Below are 17,372 nucleotides of genomic sequence, written 5' to 3'. Positions count from 1 at the left end.
GGACTAATCACAGAGGTGAGGCTTGAGACTAAGTTTGAGCGGTAGGAAGTTGATACAAGGTGAGAGTAGACCGCACGGATGATTCACGTGACTTATGACTTGAACGGAAACCAAACCATTTGTCTTATATATATACGGAAGTTATGACGATGATTTGTATGAAATGCGGACAAGAGAAGATATTCATGACGTGATAAGCGTATGAAGCCCCAAACCTATATCCATACTATTTTGAAGTGAACGAAGTTTCATCATATGTGAAATCATCAGATAGAGGGCGATGAAGTTCTACCACGAAAAAAAAAAATAGAATGATGATGATTTTTATCTTGCGTCGTTGTAGTAAATCACTAGGGTTTTAACATTGCGCAAGGGTTTCTGTTCAAAAAGCAAATTCAGGATCACTGAATTTAGAAGAGCCACGGCAAAAATAGGCCTGAGGCAAAAACCCCATATTTGTTGAGTCGAACAAAGCTTGGAGGGCTCTCTTTTTTGGCATTTAAGTTTTTAAGCAAGGGTGAACCGGAATTTGAGAATCGCTAATCCGATCCGGGTTCCTAAGCAGACCTTTTTTTTTTGGTGGGCGGAACGGATTAAAAATGAGAAGAAAAAAAGATGCAAACCAAACAGGGAGGTTTGGTAGAGTGATGATAAGATTGATTGACAGGATGAAAATAAGAGGATTGACAACAATGATGAAAGAAAGGTTGGGAGACTGATAAAGCGAAGCTCCAGAATTCGACAGATGTTGTTGAAGTTTCTTTGTTAGAACGTACTAGAAAATCAAGAGAACACACTGAATTCTGAAGCTTTTATCTCACTAAGTTCCAATTTGGACTCAACCCTAATTCATATCATAATACGTAACCCTTAAAGGCACTAATATCCCCGGATCCCACAATCCAGCTATTCCGCTTCATCTACAATTTGTTGGGGCGGATGTAGGCTTTATCAATCGCCAAACGGCTTAAAAATAGGATCCCTAGATTTGCCAACGCCGCTTGCAGCTTTCATTCACACCGGAGGGAAACACTAGAAAATTGTGGCTGTTCCTTAGATTTCCGTCGTGGACAGCCAGGGACAAGAAGATAAGGGGAAAGCTCGAAGCTTGAGCTTTCCCCATCCTCGTTCTTCTCTCGTCCACTGATCCTAAGCTTAGACATTGGCCGTGGCGTGGCATGGCGTGACGTTGACATGCCATCCATCATATAGGGTGGGGAGAAGGTAGGATGGATGTATGTGTGAGTTGGTTGTCTTGAAGTCCTCAGACCACGATGGGCAGTTTTGAGGATAAGAAAGGCCGGGTAGTTGTCACATTTGCTGCTGTCTCGAATCCGGATGAGTATGGCACGAGTTGCGAGGAAAGTCTAGTGAGATCAAATTGGGATAAAGAAGGCTGTGAGTTATTACAGGGACTATGTTATTACATCTTTTATTGCGTAGGCTGCGATTTAGTGAACATAATGACATGGTAATGATGGTGCTGAGAATGGGTTGATATTATTGCAGTGTCTAGTTAGGGTCAATGCTAACTACTTGCTAGGGTCTTAAGTTATTGTTTTTTTGCCGATCTGGGGCAAAGAGCTAAAGAGATCTAAACTGTGTTGCAAAAAGAGACGGAGATAAAAGAGATAAAATAGGAGGAATAGAAAGAAAAAAGAAAGAGGTTAGTGAAAAAAGGGACTGGCTAGTCAGGGATTAAGACCTGGACCAATAGTATGGAGCGAATTTAGTAAGGCTTATTTTGTTTAGCCTTTTGGCTACAAGAGAACTTGGAGGGAAGAAAATCTTTGTTGGGGAGTACTCAAGTGTTGGGATCGGCTTTTTTTTTTGCCCATTGCCATGGTATATGTTTATTTTGGGAAGGTACGGACGGACGGGACTGAACTACTTGGACTGAGGTTCTTTTTTTTTTTTTTTTTTTTCCTTTACTCGCTTTGTGGAAGGGGTAACTTCTCGTTTTGAAGGAATGTAACGGCAAACTGCTACCAGAGACAGGAGACAGAATGGGAGAAGGGGATTGGGGGGTAAGGTTGAAGTTGACGGAAGAGCCGAGTTTATGCAACGTACCAAAATGTACCACAGTACAAAAAGGCGAAGATCAAAAAGACGAGCTTGCCATGAGAAATCGAAGTTGAGAAGCAGTCTAATAGAAAAGTAGTAGTTATTCTTTTTGCTAGCGTGGCATGTAAAAGTCGGTCAAAGTGGCGACAGAGATAGATTTGCCCCAAGTTTTGTAGTTATGTCGCACTTTCATTGGCTTTCTATGGTGCCTGGATTTGATGGGAAGCTTATTATCTATGTGTGTGGACTTTCCTTTTTCCTTCCTGAAGCAACACAACAAGAAAAAAAAAGAGCCGCAACTTCTTTTTTGATGCAAGCTGGGCTAGGCTGGGCTAGGCTGGGCTGTTTTAGTGGAAGGAGCTAGCCGGGTAAGCCGCACTTTCCATCTCGGCGAGAAATACAATGGGGGGCTCTGGGGCTCTTGCCACTTGACTAGCCTAGACTACAGATGCTAGCCAGTCCGCCAACCAACCGTACCCTCTTAACTTGTTGGACCAGAGAGTCTAAGAGGGCGGCTGCTTTCTACAGGAAAATCAGAGAGGCTAGGGGAATTTGCTGGGCCTTGGAGAAAGACCTTCTGTAGTAAGGACTGTAGTTGAGCTGTGCAAAACACATACAGGGCAGATACCCTGTCCCCCCGCCTTCCCCTTCTGCTAACACGACCCAACAAACAACAAAAGCTAAAAAGTAGTATTACCAGAGCGAACCGCCAATGGCCAACAGCACAACAAGTACGCACCTCTATGCATTGCATTGCATGTTCGTCAGCTTCTGTCTCAAAGTGCCCTACACTGCTCTTCTTGCCTTGGTTATTTTTGTTCTCTTTACCTTAATCCCTACCATCCCTCGTAAGGCAAAACAAAGGTCTAGGTTTGATCGGTCTTGTTACTGGCCCAACGATCCAATCCTGAGTGGTGCGTTCTTTTTTTTTTTTTTTTTTTTCCCTCTCTCTTATAAATTCTTTTAATTAAATGTTTTCTTCCTTGCAACTTCAGCGGGTTAGCTTATAGCGGCCAAAACAACAATCCGCCCCACCCCAACACAAAAAGGCGGCGGCCAGTACGTACCTTGCAGAGAAAAAAATACATGAATACAAAGTGACAAGAGTACAAGAATACCTTGCTATAAGTTTTAGGCTAAGGCAGACCCGATACATATACAGCCCCCCATCAAGCTTCAACCATTTCACAATTTGTTTCCTTCTTCTTGTCTCTTTATCCCGAACTCCTCCCACTTTGTTGTGTCTGTCTTCAAGACCCAGCTAAGAGACGAAGAGAGCTCGAGTCAAGCATACTGGTGCTCGGTTTCTTTATTTCTTTATTTCTGCGTTTCTTGCCCTCTATCACCCCTTTTACTAGAAGGCTTGTTCTGCTCTTCTACATACAATGTCCTCTGTAAAGGCCGCCGGCCCCGTGAAGGCCGATGCCTCCGCTGACGGAACTACCGACTATATCCCCCTCCGCAAGAATGGCTACGATATCACAAAGCCTCATATCACCGAGGTGCCTATGACCATGAGCAACTGGTGGCAGCACATCAACTGGCTGAACTGCTTCTTTGTGCTGTTCTTGCCTCTTGGTGGCTTCATTTCCACCTACTGGGTGCCTCCGCAGCGCAACACCCTGCTGTTTGCCCTGGTAAGCTAGTGATGTTCTGTTTTTTTTCTTTCATTTTTGAACCCCTCGTGAGAACTTTTGTGCTAACTCCTTGCGACTCATTAGTTTTACTACTTCAACACTGGCATGGGCATCACTGCTGGCTACCATGTACGTATCCTCCCTCCAAACCACAAATCCTTATTCCCATATACCGTACTGACTCTCTTCCTCTCCTATAGCGTCTCTGGTCTCACCGTTGCTACAAGGCCACTCTACCTCTCAAGATCTATCTCGCTGCCATGGGCGCTGCCTCCATTGAGGGATCTATCCGTTGGTGGTCGCGCGACCACCGCGTTCACCACCGTTACACTGACACCTCCAAGGATCCCTATTCCGTTCGTAAGGGTCTCCTCTACTCCCACCTGGGCTGGATGGTCATGAAGCAAAACCCCCGCGCAAAGGGCCGCACTGATATCAGCGACCTGAATGAAGATGCCGTGGTTGTTTTCCAGCACCGTCACTTCATCAGCTGCATTGTCGTCATGGCTTTCATGCTCCCCACTCTTGTTTGCGGCCTCCTGTGGGGCGACTACTGGGGTGGCCTGGTTTACGCTGGCATCCTGCGCCTCTTTGTCGTCCAGCAGGCTACCTTTTGCGTCAACTCCCTGGCTCACTGGCTTGGTGAGCAGCCCTTCGACGACCGCAACTCGCCGCGTGACCATGTCCTTACTGCCCTCGTCACCCTGGGTGAGGGTTACCACAACTTCCACCACGAGTTCCCCTCCGACTACCGTAACGCTATTGAGTGGTGGCAGTACGACCCCACTAAGTGGTGCATCTGGACCTGGAGCAAGCTGGGTCTCGCCTATGACCTCAAGGAATTCCGCGCCAACGAGATTGAGAAGGGCCGTGTCCAGCAGCTGCAGAAGAAGCTTGACCAACGCCGCTCTCAACTCAACTGGGGTACTCCTCTCGACCAGCTTCCCGTCCTGACCTGGGACGCTTTCCAAGCCGACATCAAGAATGGCAAGGCCCTGATTGTCATTGGTGGTATCATTCACGATGTCACTTCCTTCATTTCTGAGCACCCTGGTGGCAAGGCTCTCATTTCCAGCGCTGTTGGCAAGGACGCTACCTCTATCTTCAACGGTGGTGTCTACTACCACTCCAACGCCGCACACAACCTGCTGTCCACCATGCGTGTTGGTATCCTCCATGGCGGTTGCGAGGTTGAGATCTGGAAGCAGTCTAAGCAGGAGAAGGACGGTGTTCCGCTGTATGACTCAACCGGTGCGCGCATTACTCGTGCCGGTGACCAGGTGACCCGCCTCACCCAGCCCGTTGCTTCTGCTGATGCTGCGTGAAAGCAAAAAAGAATGGCACTTTTCTTACGGCAATGAAATGGCGATCAAGGATTGCGTTTGCCTGCCTCCAAGTTCCGCCAGATCCCTATCATCAACTTCCCGCAAAAAAAGAAAAAAAAACAAGACCAAATATCACAGTACCAGGCTTTGCTTTTGTGTTAGAAAACGGCGTCGACGGTGGGAATCATTCATCATATTACAATGGGTATATTTTTTTCTGCTTTTTCTTTTTCCTTTGCTTTATAGTTTGTTTTCTTTTTCATCAATATTTGACATGAGCCCAAGAGGGCGCCTTAAACATTATGATTTCTCTTTAGCATTAGTTGACTTTCGTTCCATGTGATGTGGCGTATGTTATTGCATCGGTGTTTTCGGACTACCCCCAAGTAGTTAAGTCTGATTACCTGGTTCTTCTTCTTCCTTTCTTGGCTAGCTGACTGTGCGACAACCCTGGATGACCGCCAATGGGGTAGCGGTGGCTAGAGTGATGTCTTGGTTCAAGTTCTATTCATTTGTTGCATGTGTAAAGACTATATATACACTGCCATTAGGGAAATTACAATTGGGTATCTAGTGAGTGATATTGACTGTATGTACATGGCCTTTCAATTTAATTGAAACATGATTTCCGCAGTGTTCCTTTTGCCTGTGCTGTTATGAATCCTGTGATGCTGTGTATGATCGCTGTAACTTCAGTGGTGGTAACTATGAGCGATCCCAATCCATATGGCCTGCTCTTTTGCCGCCGCCCCCACTGTTACCTGCCGCCCGTCGTGGCGCAGCATTGGTTGCCTTGTTGCCATCGCCAGGTCGATAAATGTCAGCCCCGCGTCTGCTGCCTTTGCCTGGCCGAGGGCCGGATGGAGGACCGCCTCGACCGCCACCACCTCCGTTATTTTTACGGTTGCGACCGCTCCGAGCCGAGGAAGAGGGGCCGCCCAGTTGCGCCTGTGGCGGCATGTGGTGGAACTTTGAGCCCTTGAGGACTATCGAGACATTGATTGTGGCGCTGTCAATCTGGGCTTCGTGCATGTGTGTGATAGCAGCTTCGGCGTCTTCTTCGTTGAAGTAAAGGATGTATGCTGTTCCACGGTTCACGCCGACTGGATAGAGTAAATATTGTCAGCTGGTGGCTTCTTGTCTGGTGAATTCTGGGCTGGCCCAAGGTCGGGTGAAGGGCAAGGCAAGGCAAGGTGCTTGTCAGAGGACTTACGGTTGTTTTTGGGGATATACAAGTCTTTGATATTACCAAACTGGCTGAAAATCTCACGGAGATGAGATTCGTTAACATTCTTGGTCAAGCGCTCAACCACGATTTTAGTGCTGCCCTGATGATCGGGCGAGCGGGTACGACTGCGGCTGCGGCTGCTACTTTGGCTCCAGCTTCTAGACCGGGACCTGCTCTTGCTCCTGCTCTTGCTACTGTAGGAACTTCTGGTACGGCTGTTGCTTCTAGACCTGCCTCTAGATCGGCTTTTATCGTTGCTATCTGAGTTCAAGCGTCTGCGACGGCCTCGATGCGAGTCCGGCGATTGCGAAAAGGAAGCACTGCGATGGCGGCGGCGACGGCGATCTGGAGACTGGCTCCGAGAGGGCGAATTGGAGCGAGAACGTGAGCGTGAACGTGAGGGAGACCGGCCGCTCGAACGTGATCTAGACTGGGAATAAGAGCGCGACCGGCCGCGACGCGACGGCGTTGGGGATCGGGAGTTTGACATTGCCAGTTCAGGAAAGGAAAAGAAAGAAACAGGCGGGTTGGGGACTCTTGTTCGACCAAAAGCAGAGGGTTGGCGGTTGGGCTGTGGTGTGAGAGACACCGGTTTTGTTGGCGATGCGTTGGTGGGTGCAGCTTTTGGCTCTCCTCTCTTTTCGTATTACTCCTTTCTAGTCTCCAAGTAGAGACAGCCTAATTATACGGGGTGAAACGTGTGAAAGTAGATGTGTAGATGACGGGCTGGCGGTCTCCAGCAAGTTGTTAGGTTTCGTCTCAACGAGCTGTCAGCCTTGTCACAACTTTTTTTGCAAGGCTGGGAAGAAAAAGTGGGGCTTGCTCGGGTTGGTGCTACAGAGCTTTGTCAAGCTAGGGTTTTGACCAAACAGAGTAAGGGTTAGATAGTGATAAACGGATAGACATGAGAGTAACGATCTTCACTTGTTTCCGTCTTTGTCTTTCTGAATTAGGAACAACCGCATCGCAATCCTCCCCAATTCTCGTTTACTTCTGTCCAGAAACTGACAAGGAGGCCGAAGTGCAAAATGGCGTGCTGCCTGCTAGTCCGCCTATGTCCATGGCTTATAGCAATATGCGGCATCTGATTGGCTGGCGATGGTGCATTTCCCTGATGACGTTTTTGGGCTTTGGTGCTCGCCATCCACACTAAGCTAACCACTTTTTTCTTTATAAGGAGCAAGGCCGATTCTAAATGCACTATACGGATGCGTATTTAACTTAACGATGGAGAGTACTTGTCTAGGAACGCTGCTATTCAAAGAGGCGCAAGAAACTTGACCTTGGTTTTCTATGCTGCAAAATACCCATTGGGGTCTTACATACGAACCTCCTCTCCCCGTTATATCCATGCCTCTTCTAGCAGCGCTTCAATGCACTGGCCATGTGCACTTGGTCATTGGCCCAACACCTCTTGCAGCAAGCCGCTGTGCACAATCTTTGGCCGCCGGGGCCTCTGTCGTTGTCATTGGACCCTCTCCAAACCCCTCTGCACCTTTGCACTTCACGCTTCAGAAGCTAGTGGACGAAGGCAGGGTGAGATGGATAGAAGAAGACTTCCGAGACGAGTTCCTCTTTACGCTTGGCCGAGAGGAAGTGGGCAAAGTGGCTGATGCTGTGTTTGTTGTTCGTAGCCCTGCGAAAACCGAAAGTGTGTTTGTCTCTTGTCCCTCTGCTTGGCTCTACTTCTATTCCCCGCCTGCTCCTACTAACCCCATTTCTCGCTTCTAGATGCCCACATATCTGCGCTTTGCAGAAAGCACCGCATCCCTATTAATGTCGTCGACGCTCCAGATCTCTGTACCCTATCCCTTCTCAGTGTGCACACTGACGGCCCTCTCCAAATCGGAGTCACCACCAATGGAAACGGCTGTAAACTAGCCTCGCGCATTCGCCGCGAGATCGCTTCTTCACTGCCGGCCGGCCTTGGCAGCGCTTGTTCAAGAATAGGCTCTATACGAAGGCAACTAATCCGAGAACAACAAAAAGAGAGCCTGGAAGAAGAAAGACAAATAAACGGTGTCGCGACCAAGGAGACAACAAACCTGCCAACTTGTGCGGCTCAAAGAGACGAAGAAGAAGCAGAAGAAACCACGGGTCAGAGAGCTTCCTTCAACAGACTCGTTAAAGAGGGCTCGGAGGCTGCATTGAAGGGCCGAAAACTACGCTGGCTCTCACAAGTCTGCGAGTATTGGCCATTAAAACGACTGTCTGAGGCTAGCGATGCCGAAATTGAACTTGTCCTGAGCGTCCCCGAAGCTCCCAACCAACAATCACGAGCGGATGGTGGCCAAGAGCCTGGCCAGGAAGAACCGGGGCTAGTTTCTTCCAGATCACCTGGCCGTGGTAAAATTATACTGGCTGGTTCTGGACCGGGCCATCCTGATCTACTCACTCGCGCTACCTTTCATGCCATTCAAGCCGCCGATGTGATTCTGGCAGACAAGCTTGTCCCTGCTGGTGTCTTGGCTTTAATCCCTCGCCGCACGCCGGTGACCATTGCCCGAAAGTTCCCTGGCAATGCCGACGCTGCACAAGCTGAACTCCACACACTTGCCATTACCGCTTGGGCAGAAGGAAAGACTGTCTTGCGCCTGAAACAGGGAGACCCGTACATATATGGCCGTGGTGGCGAGGAGATCATGTTCTTCCGCGAGCATGGCGCCGGCAGCGATGTTACTGTTCTTCCTGGGATTACCTCAGCTCTTTCGGCACCGCTTTTTGCTGGGATCCCAGCTACGCAACGCGATGTTTCTGATCAAGTTCTTATTTGCACAGGCACTGGCAAAAAGGGCGTGGCACCAACTCCGCCCGAGTTTGTGCCTACGCGGACCGTCGTTTTTTTAATGGCCTTGCATCGTATCAAGGATTTGGTCCAAGAGCTAACAGAACATCTTCCATCAGAATTGGGGGATAATACCACACCTACACGGAGGGCGCTATTCCCTCTCAGCACGCCATGTGCTGTTATAGAGCGTGCAACCTGCCCCGACCAAAGAGTCATTAGAAGCACACTAGAATCTGTAGCCCAGGCTATTGAAGCCGAGGGCTCAAGACCACCAGGCCTGCTAGTTGTAGGTGCTGCCTGCGAGGTGCTGAACCAGAAAACCGAGGAGAAAGAATCACAGCAGGAACAAGGAAAGTCTTGGGTTGTCGAAGATGGATTTTTGGGGTTGGACTTCGGAGTACAAAAGGATATTGAAGCGATGATGTAGAAAATGTTTGAAACAAGAGCTACTGTTACCCTCAGAAGGATAATTACCGAAGGGCTTTTATGCGACTTTTCTAGGGCGAAACATCTCTAGTTTTAAAGCATCATGTTGTACCTTGGGTGAAGATGCACATTGTATTACGCACACTGTTGAGACCAACTAGACCCGTGTAACGATGGTGACTGTTACACGAGGCCAATAGGCTATATACTATGTATGTTTCACTTTTGGTTGTCTTTTTTTGTATTGGGATTAGGCTCTGGCGCCATTCACTAGTCCCTGGCACTTTAAACTCAGCTCTAAAGATCTTGAACTTGTCATGGCACAGTATAGACAGTCACGGGTCACGTAAGCAGACTAGGACGAGAAAAAAGAACAAAAGCAAGGAGTAAAACAACTAACTAGCTGTACAAAAAAGATAAATAATCTGAGAGATATGGTGGTAAAGTAGAGAGAGAATCAGGTGGAGGGAAAATAGAGCCAATAGTGCCCGTGGGAGAATCCCAGGGATAGAGAAATGGGGAGGGGAGGAAACAGAAGAGCGAACAGGAAATGGGTTCATGGCTACTGAGAGATGGATAACAAAGGGCAGGGAAGAGGAAGCGAGTAGTGCACAAGAATGAATTAAACTGGGCTAGGTTTAAACTAGCGGTAAACACTGAACCGGCGAATGGCCTTGGGGCCGAGTTCACTATGAGAAGAGAAAGGCGAGGTTAGCACGCATTGTCACCACATAGAAGCAGAGCGAAAAACGGGATTTCTGAGCAAACAAGCAGAAATACTGAGGGAAGGGAATCTTAAACTCACTTGTAATCCACCCGACTCAGGCTCATACTCCGCAGACTCTCCAGGCTTGCCGCATCGACGTTATGCAGACAAAACGCCATACGAGCGGCTACTTGGGCGCCTAGGAATACAGCCTCCTCGAAGCCGTGCTTAGCCCACTCACTTAGATACGTCGGCAGAGGGGCAAGCTTAATACTCATTGGTGTCTGCCCATGCAGCATGTGATGCGGATGCTGGCTTTGGGCGCCAGCTGCGCCAGCTGTCGCTGCCTGTAGGAGGGGGTTGACTACTTGAGCTGCAGGCTGTGCGGGTGTTCCAGCGCCAGGAGTCTGCACTGGTGTTCCAACAGCAGTAGCGGCACCTGATGCGGGACCAGAGCCACTAGGTGTGCCGGCGACGGAGGGCATTTCACCACCGGTAAAAATAGACGCAGATGAGGGCGAGATCAAGTAGCGCGCAGTGAGCACGGCAAGAATGTTGTCACGTAGGCCACGAACACGAGCTCCGTTGCCGACAATCACCAAATGGTCCCAGCACGGTGCGCGCATGTGCGTAGCAGGGATGGACTGCACAGTGCGGTACACAGTATCAGCAATGCGTTCAATGTCCGCATGCGTGATGAACATGAGTCGCTCCGGGCCTACTTCGATATCTCGTTGGACCTTGCGTGCGATTGGGCCCTCGGGCAAGTCCAATGCCATAGGAAGCTCGGAAAGATCGGGAGCAGCAACGGGCGAGGCCGTAGAGGTAGCCTCAGCTTTGTCGCCATCGGGCTTGGACTCAGATTTGGCAGAAGCGCTAGGGTCAGCATCAGAGGAAGGCTTAGGCGGAGCTTCCTCAATCAGGATCTCCTCGTAGTGGAAGATGTTGTGCGTGCGCTTGCTGTTGGGCAGTTTGGGCTTTGCAGCCTCCGAGGTTTCCTTGCCACGCTTGGTTTTGGATTTTTCCTTTTCCTTCTCTTTGCGAGCAAGGAACTCCTTGGTCTGTCCGCTGGTCACGATGGTAGCAACGTCCAACACGCCGTCCTCAGTTGCCAGTTCCTTGACGTCATCGTCAGCATCGCCAGCAGCAGCGGAAGTGGCAGTATTAGCAGGAACTGCACTCGTGGCAGAGCTCGGAGCGCCATCAGCAACAGCTCCGGGGGCAGCAAGACCAGCAATTGGCGGATCTCCGCGTTCCTTAGGTAACTCGCGATATTCGGGTGGATTGTTGACAAAGGGGAGCACTTCCGCGACAGGGCTTTTCTTTAGCTGGTTGGCCATTTCGTAGGTGAAACCCTTGTCCTTGAGCAAGTTGTGAAGATTGCGTGTAAACAATTCGCCACCAGCCAACACATCACCAGCATTTTGAGGGTAAATAACACCAAGCGACTTTTCACTGACAATGCTGCCATCATAGATACAGCTAACGTCAACTTTTTGGTAACCAATATCAACAACTGTCATAGTCGGCCACTTGAGGCCATATTGCGTGGCTAGCGCACTATGCATCAGACACAGAGCTGGGGTCTTCGTCTTTTCGAAGATGAAGCGCGTAATGGTCTCCTTACACGAGCGACTCCAATGCGGCGAGCCGATCAGCACTATAGGGGTGTTGTGGAAGGTGCTCGTGAGTGAGGTATGGACATGGTCGAGGAAAGCAAGGAAGGCTTCCATATTAACAATGCGACCGGCTAGAATCAAGCAAGTGTTAGTATCACACAATATAGACACATACAACAGACGATGTGAGACAGGAAATACTCACTATGCATAGGGTACACGGCACCCTCTTCCGAGTCCTTGTCCTCAACCCACTCATCCTCATCGGACCCTGTCTTTTTGCGCTTAAACGTGTGGTACGGACGCCAGCCAGGGCCATCGGGGTTCTGGAACATGCGGGTGGGAAAGCGGTGTACTGGAGGGGTAAGCTCATGGCAGCCCAGTTGCGCCAGTGTTGTATGTGTTCCAACGCAGATGATGAGGATCTGCTCCTCTTTCCACTTGCCCTGGGGGACGGACATGGCGGCGTGAGGCAAGATGGATGTATAGATGTCTAGGATCCGGGGCGGTTGTCAACAACAGTGCTATGCGCAACCGCTTAGAAGCTCTCAATTAGCGGGGGTTTGCGAGACCCAAGTTTGGGCGGGCCCGGCGATTGGACAGATCGTGGGAAGAAAGCGCGCGAAGGCTCGGGGCGAGGCGGCTCTTGGCCTGCAATTACAGTTACTATAGTATTGATAGTTCGGATTAGAGAAGCCTAGGCCGTTGCTAAGCCTGTGTCGCGTGTCAGCGATGCTTAGTGCAAAAAAAACGTGAATTTTTTTGGTGCAATTGACGGACCCTGGAGACAGATGGAAACAAGGGAGCAGTCGTATATCTGTTCTTCTGTATAGAAGGACAACACAAAGCAAATGATGTTTATATCCGTAAATCTGCCATCCAACTTTTTTTGCCAGCCATGAAAATGGCCGGCGCAAGGCTGAACAGCAAGAAGGTTCACGGCGCTAGTGTGGCTGCGCGGCAACCAAGTGTGGCGTTGGTAACTCACTGTGGCACCGTCGCTTAGTCGCTTAGTGTCAGCCACCAAAACAAGTGGTTTATTTATTAAATCAAAATACTTAATTAAGCAGTAGTACTAGTGCTACCAACTAGCCACTTTTTGGATTTTTTCACATATTTTTTTTAGTTCTTAAAGCTAAAAGAAGCTTGCGTAACATATCGTTCTCTCCTGAAGGCTAAAGTGGGCACCAAGATCTCCTTCAAAATTTCTCGTCACCCTTCCGACCCACGTAATACAGACAGGCACAACGTTATCGAACCAAGACTGCAAAGGCGAACAACATGTAACCATACAACACATTATGATATGTAAAATCTAGAAATAGAGCCAGGAAGAGAGTCACAAGGGCTAGAGTCACAAGGGCTAGAGTCACAAGCGAGTAGTACTATAATACATATCGTGAAAGTTGTTGTCAAAGCGCCAACAAGCCAATCAGCAAATACTGGTCTTTCTTGTACGTGGGTATCCTAATCATAACAGTGCTTCCAACCAAGAGAGAAAGAGATAGAGAAAAACAAAACGACCCAAAGACACCTTTCAAGAAGAGAAAAAGAAAACACCCAAGTATAATGACTAGTTGTACCATGAAGACCCGTCCCCAAACTACGCCACCAAACCCAACCAATCCAATAGGCCGAGGGTTTCCCAAAAAGGAACCAAGAAAAAAGGGAAATAAATAAAAAAAAAGTAATAGAAACAAAAATAACAAGTCGCTTTCTATACGTGTCGTCTTCCTCTACGACACAATAATAGTCGATGCGTTCTGGGTGCCGCAGGACTTGAAGCTATTGTTGTCTGAACTCATATCCTCATCCGAAACAGACTCGGCCCCCATAATTATAGCAGAGGAGAGGGTGGCAGCGTTTGTAGCAGCGGTAGCTGAGGTAGGCGTACTGGCCTCGGGTGACAACGTGTAAAATGACTTGTGCTCGGCGGTCGGGGTCATGTCATCATATGAAGTAGGAGTGACAGGTGATGTGACTTCTTGCGCATGCTGCACAACTAGCGATCTTGAACGGTTGTGGCCCATGACCTCGAGGTGTGGCTTTGGCTTAGTGGATTGGCCACGAGACCCAATAGAGACAATGGACGCGCCGCTTGAGGTGACTGATTTGACCGATGCTGAGCACGATTCCGGCTGCGATACCTCGTTGGTGAAACTCTGGCGAAGAGGGCTCTTGAGCATACTGACATCTCCCATCTCAGACTTGCTAGACCGGGACATGCGAGCCGGACTACGCATAGGCAGAGGGGGAGGGATCCTCTTGGCAATGGTGACCATGGTGCCCTTGGCCTGCACAATTTGAGCTTGTGGAGCACGCAGAGGCTGTACGGCCGAAATTTCGAATACAACAGGCTCTTCATCATCATCAAACTCGTCAAATTCATCATCGTCAAGATCCTCATCCCCCTCAGATTCATCAGAAATCTCAGCAAGGTCCACTGAGTGGTCCTCCTTGGAAACCTTATCGTCATTCAGGTCAATAGATGGCGTGCTGGGGTTGGAGCTACGTGAAGACGAAGAGCTCTGGCAATCACTTTCAGTGGTAGTAGCGATAGACTCGGTAATAGGCACGCTATCTAGGGTATTTGTCCCACTAAGGTGCCGGATAGAGCTAAAGTCGATCTTGGTGTAATCGACTTCTGGCTGTTTGCACTCAAAAGACCCGCGCTTTTCGTCATTGCTAAAGGCCGGACTAGGTACAGTTGCAGGTGTGGCGAGGGTAGTGTGAGTCCCGGTGTCAGTCATAAATGTGGCGCCAGTACGCGTAGACATCAAACTAACGCGGTTGCTAAGTGGGGAAAAGATATCAAGGCTAGATCGAGAGTAATGTTTAGTGCTAGAACCGTCAAACTGACTACTAGGGGGACGGATACGAGAGCCAGCTTCGCGTATCTCCATGCCAGCCATCTCAAGAGCCTTCAATCCAAACGGATCAGGGTCCTCTGGATGTGGAATTCCGAATGCTAGTCTTGGGGCTTTTGTGGCCTCAAGGAGAGCTGGAATAGCCTTGGGTGTTTCGATTAATGCATCGCCAGGAGCAGGCTGGGTAGATATTTGGTCAATAATAGCGGCATCGTAGTCGATACGACCTTCAGCTTGTTTAATGACTTCAAAGAGCGGCCCTGTTTGCTCGGCGTATTTAGCAACCTTGCCAGCTAGTACATCCATGACAGAAACCTCTCGTTCATAAAACTTGTGGTTTTCGTTGACGCGCTCGCTGAGCATGCAGCCGTTCAGATTGACCTTTTGGGCCTTGCCACGGGCCTTGAGATATGTGAAGACGGTGTTACCCAAGTCCCTCCATTGAATATCTTCTTCGTCTGCTCCTGGCATGACAAGAGGGCCGCCAATTAGACCAACATCTTCGCCAAGAGTGGTTGATGGTTGGGTCAAGGATTCGAGGGCATCGATGTTATTGATGATGAGGACACAGTCATAGACGTCAACGCCAATGATGAAGCTGAGAGTGGGGGTGTGTAAGATGAGCGCCGAGGGTGGTGACCAGGTGCCGTCGGCTTTGCGAGCAATAAGGATACCAGATCCGCCTGATCCAGTCATCCACAGACCGGAGCGCATACAAGTAAATACTGCGATACCGGCTGCATTCTGGATTATTCGCTGAGGTATCCTTTTCGTAATGTTGAGTGGTGTTTGAGGTTCTGGGGGTTGGTCTGTGTGTGGTGATTCTGACTCGTCTACGTCATGCAGAGGCGCTAAGTAACCGTCGGCTAAAGAAAAAGGTTAATGTCAGTAAATAGGACAACCACGATCTAATCGACATGTTGAAGAGGAAGACTCACTGCAAAAGGACTTGAGGATACGTGCAGCCTTGTTGCACTCCTGGTCGAGGCCGGCAGGCCAGAACTGCTGACTGTCAAACTTGCCGTTGGACTGCGGGCGTAGGCTCAGAGATTTAAGCTTTGGTGATGTTTGTTTTGGGGATGTTTGTTGTTTGGCGGCATGATGTGAGTTCCTCCGGTCCCAGGAAAGCAAAGCAGATACGCGCTGCATGGTGACAGCTCACTTCTTGGAGAAGGTATGGATGGTTGTGTTTGATGAGCAGAAGGAGGTAGCAGCAACAGGAGCGGCAGGTCAGGAGTTGGTTGTTACATATACCTCGCCCCTCTCCTGGGTCTGCGGTGGCGATTGGTGAGTGGAGTGAAGAAAATAATTGAGGGTCGAGTGTGCCGACACTAGTCGGGACGTTTGGAATTAAGAAAGAAAATATAAAGAACCAGTTCTCTAGGACAAGAGTAGATCAAACTCAGGGTGTGAAAAAAAAAGAAAAGTGTGAGGAGGCTATAAACCTTCTAGTGGGAGCCCAAAGGAAGACGATAGCATGAATAAGAAAAAAATATGAAAAATAAAGCAGCAAAACTTAAATATAAAAAGGGGATTTGATCCGTAGAGAAGCGTAGTTGTCGTAAGGTCTCGACCAAGGGTTCTCGAGGTTATTAAAGAGGCAAAAAAACAAAAAGGGAGTAAGAAAAGATGGCGGAGATTCAAATTAAGGCTGGTAGACAAAAAGAAAAGAAACAGAAATGCAAAATAGCCTGTGATGAAGAAAAGAGAGGGAGAGAATCAAATAGCAACGCAGTGGTGCTGACAAGGGAGGATGACCAGCTTTATTGAAATGACCAAGCAACAACGTGCAGGCGTGCAAGCAGCCAGACAAAGGCAAAGCAAAGTCGAGTTGCAAGTCAGTTCAAGTTTTCTCTTTCCAACAAGAGACGTTCCCTGACTGGGCTTAGCTGTGTACTAGGCCAACCACAGGAGAAGGATGGGTAGGAGAGACCGGGGTGTGTCGATTAAATCGAATGCTTTTTTTCCTTAGCTCAAGGTGAAGAGCCCAAGGAAGACGACGGGGGGAATGGAGGGGTAGGAAAAAGAAGGGAGCTAGGCAGGGGTAGGCGTTTTACAGAATATGTGATTTGAGAAAGGGAGAAAGCTGAGGACAGAGAAGAGAGTGAGAAGTCACGAGAAGAAAAAAAATGTCGTAAATAAAGAGAGGCGAAAAAAGGAAGAGAACGAGGGATTACTGCTGCAGCAGTAGGGGCAAAAAAACAAACAAACACGCGGTTGGCCGGAGACGGACAAGCCAAGTAGAAAATAAGAGAAGAGTGACACTGCTGTCAGCTCACTTTAAGAGGTGGCCGGGTTTGGTTGGATTGTTGTTGTTGGTTGCTTGGGGCTGTGGCTCTTGGTTGCTTGGGTGTTTTTTGTGGGCAAGTTGCATAGATGGAAAGACGACGAAAGAAAGAGGGGATTGACAGTGACGTCGGTTGAGTTGATTGTGCCTCTTTTTTGGAAAGTTCGGTTTAATTCTTTTCCTTCCTAGCCCAGCAGGATTTGTGTAGAACGACAACAACTAAACAAAATGGAGGGAAGGGAAGGAAAATTTGAAAGCAAAGTTTTTTTCGGCGGTTTGAAAACCGAATTATGCGACGAATTAGCGTACTACGCCTCGCTCGGGCTGTCTATCTTGTCAAAGTTCGTCCTTATTGCGATGCTGTCGTTTCGGGTTGGTCGTGCGGTGCGGTGGCGACAAGTAATATGGGTTTGTCTCAGTCTGTC

At 48.9% G+C, this 17,372-nt stretch overlaps 5 protein-coding genes across 5 annotated transcripts; 2 read left to right on the top strand and 3 right to left on the bottom strand.

The window, feature by feature from the left end:
- Positions 1–3,449: 3,449 nt before the first annotated feature.
- HOO65_020160 (Acyl-CoA desaturase) lies at positions 3,450–5,026 on the top strand (the record flags this gene model as incomplete). The annotated part of the gene is made up of 3 exons (XM_071006715.1): positions 3,450–3,701; positions 3,786–3,830; positions 3,902–5,026. The coding sequence occupies 3 exons, from the start codon at positions 3,450–3,452 to the stop codon at positions 5,024–5,026; spliced, it is 1,422 nt and encodes a 473-aa protein (XP_070860798.1).
- Positions 5,027–5,731: 705 nt separating this feature from the next.
- On the bottom strand, positions 5,732–6,744 carry HOO65_020159 (RNA-binding protein with serine-rich domain 1; the record flags this gene model as incomplete). The annotated part of the gene is made up of 2 exons (XM_071006933.1): positions 5,732–6,129; positions 6,240–6,744. The coding sequence occupies 2 exons, from the start codon at positions 6,742–6,744 to the stop codon at positions 5,732–5,734; spliced, it is 903 nt and encodes a 300-aa protein (XP_070860797.1).
- Positions 6,745–7,604: 860 nt separating this feature from the next.
- On the top strand, positions 7,605–9,469 carry HOO65_020158 (putative uroporphyrinogen-III C-methyltransferase; the record flags this gene model as incomplete). The annotated part of the gene is made up of 2 exons (XM_071006622.1): positions 7,605–7,909; positions 8,011–9,469. The coding sequence occupies 2 exons, from the start codon at positions 7,605–7,607 to the stop codon at positions 9,467–9,469; spliced, it is 1,764 nt and encodes a 587-aa protein (XP_070860796.1).
- Positions 9,470–10,269: 800 nt separating this feature from the next.
- On the bottom strand, positions 10,270–12,254 carry HOO65_020157 (SWI/SNF and RSC complexes subunit arp9; the record flags this gene model as incomplete). The annotated part of the gene is made up of 2 exons (XM_071006589.1): positions 10,270–11,924; positions 11,999–12,254. The coding sequence occupies 2 exons, from the start codon at positions 12,252–12,254 to the stop codon at positions 10,270–10,272; spliced, it is 1,911 nt and encodes a 636-aa protein (XP_070860795.1).
- A 1,275-nt stretch (positions 12,255–13,529) lies between these two features.
- On the bottom strand, positions 13,530–15,809 carry HOO65_020156 (LAS seventeen-binding protein; the record flags this gene model as incomplete). The annotated part of the gene is made up of 2 exons (XM_071006521.1): positions 13,530–15,526; positions 15,599–15,809. 2 exons carry the CDS (start codon positions 15,807–15,809, stop codon positions 13,530–13,532), a joined length of 2,208 nt encoding a protein of 735 aa, XP_070860794.1.
- Positions 15,810–17,372: the final 1,563 nt, after the last annotated feature.

Source organism: Ceratocystis lukuohia (genome assembly GCF_044167205.1).
Source record: "Ceratocystis lukuohia strain C4212 chromosome Unknown Supercontig2_pilon, whole genome shotgun sequence".
NCBI classification, from domain to species: Eukaryota; Fungi; Ascomycota; class Sordariomycetes; order Microascales; family Ceratocystidaceae; genus Ceratocystis; species Ceratocystis lukuohia.
Note: the sequence above shows the minus strand (reverse complement) of the source record. Positions and strands in the feature narration are given on the sequence as shown.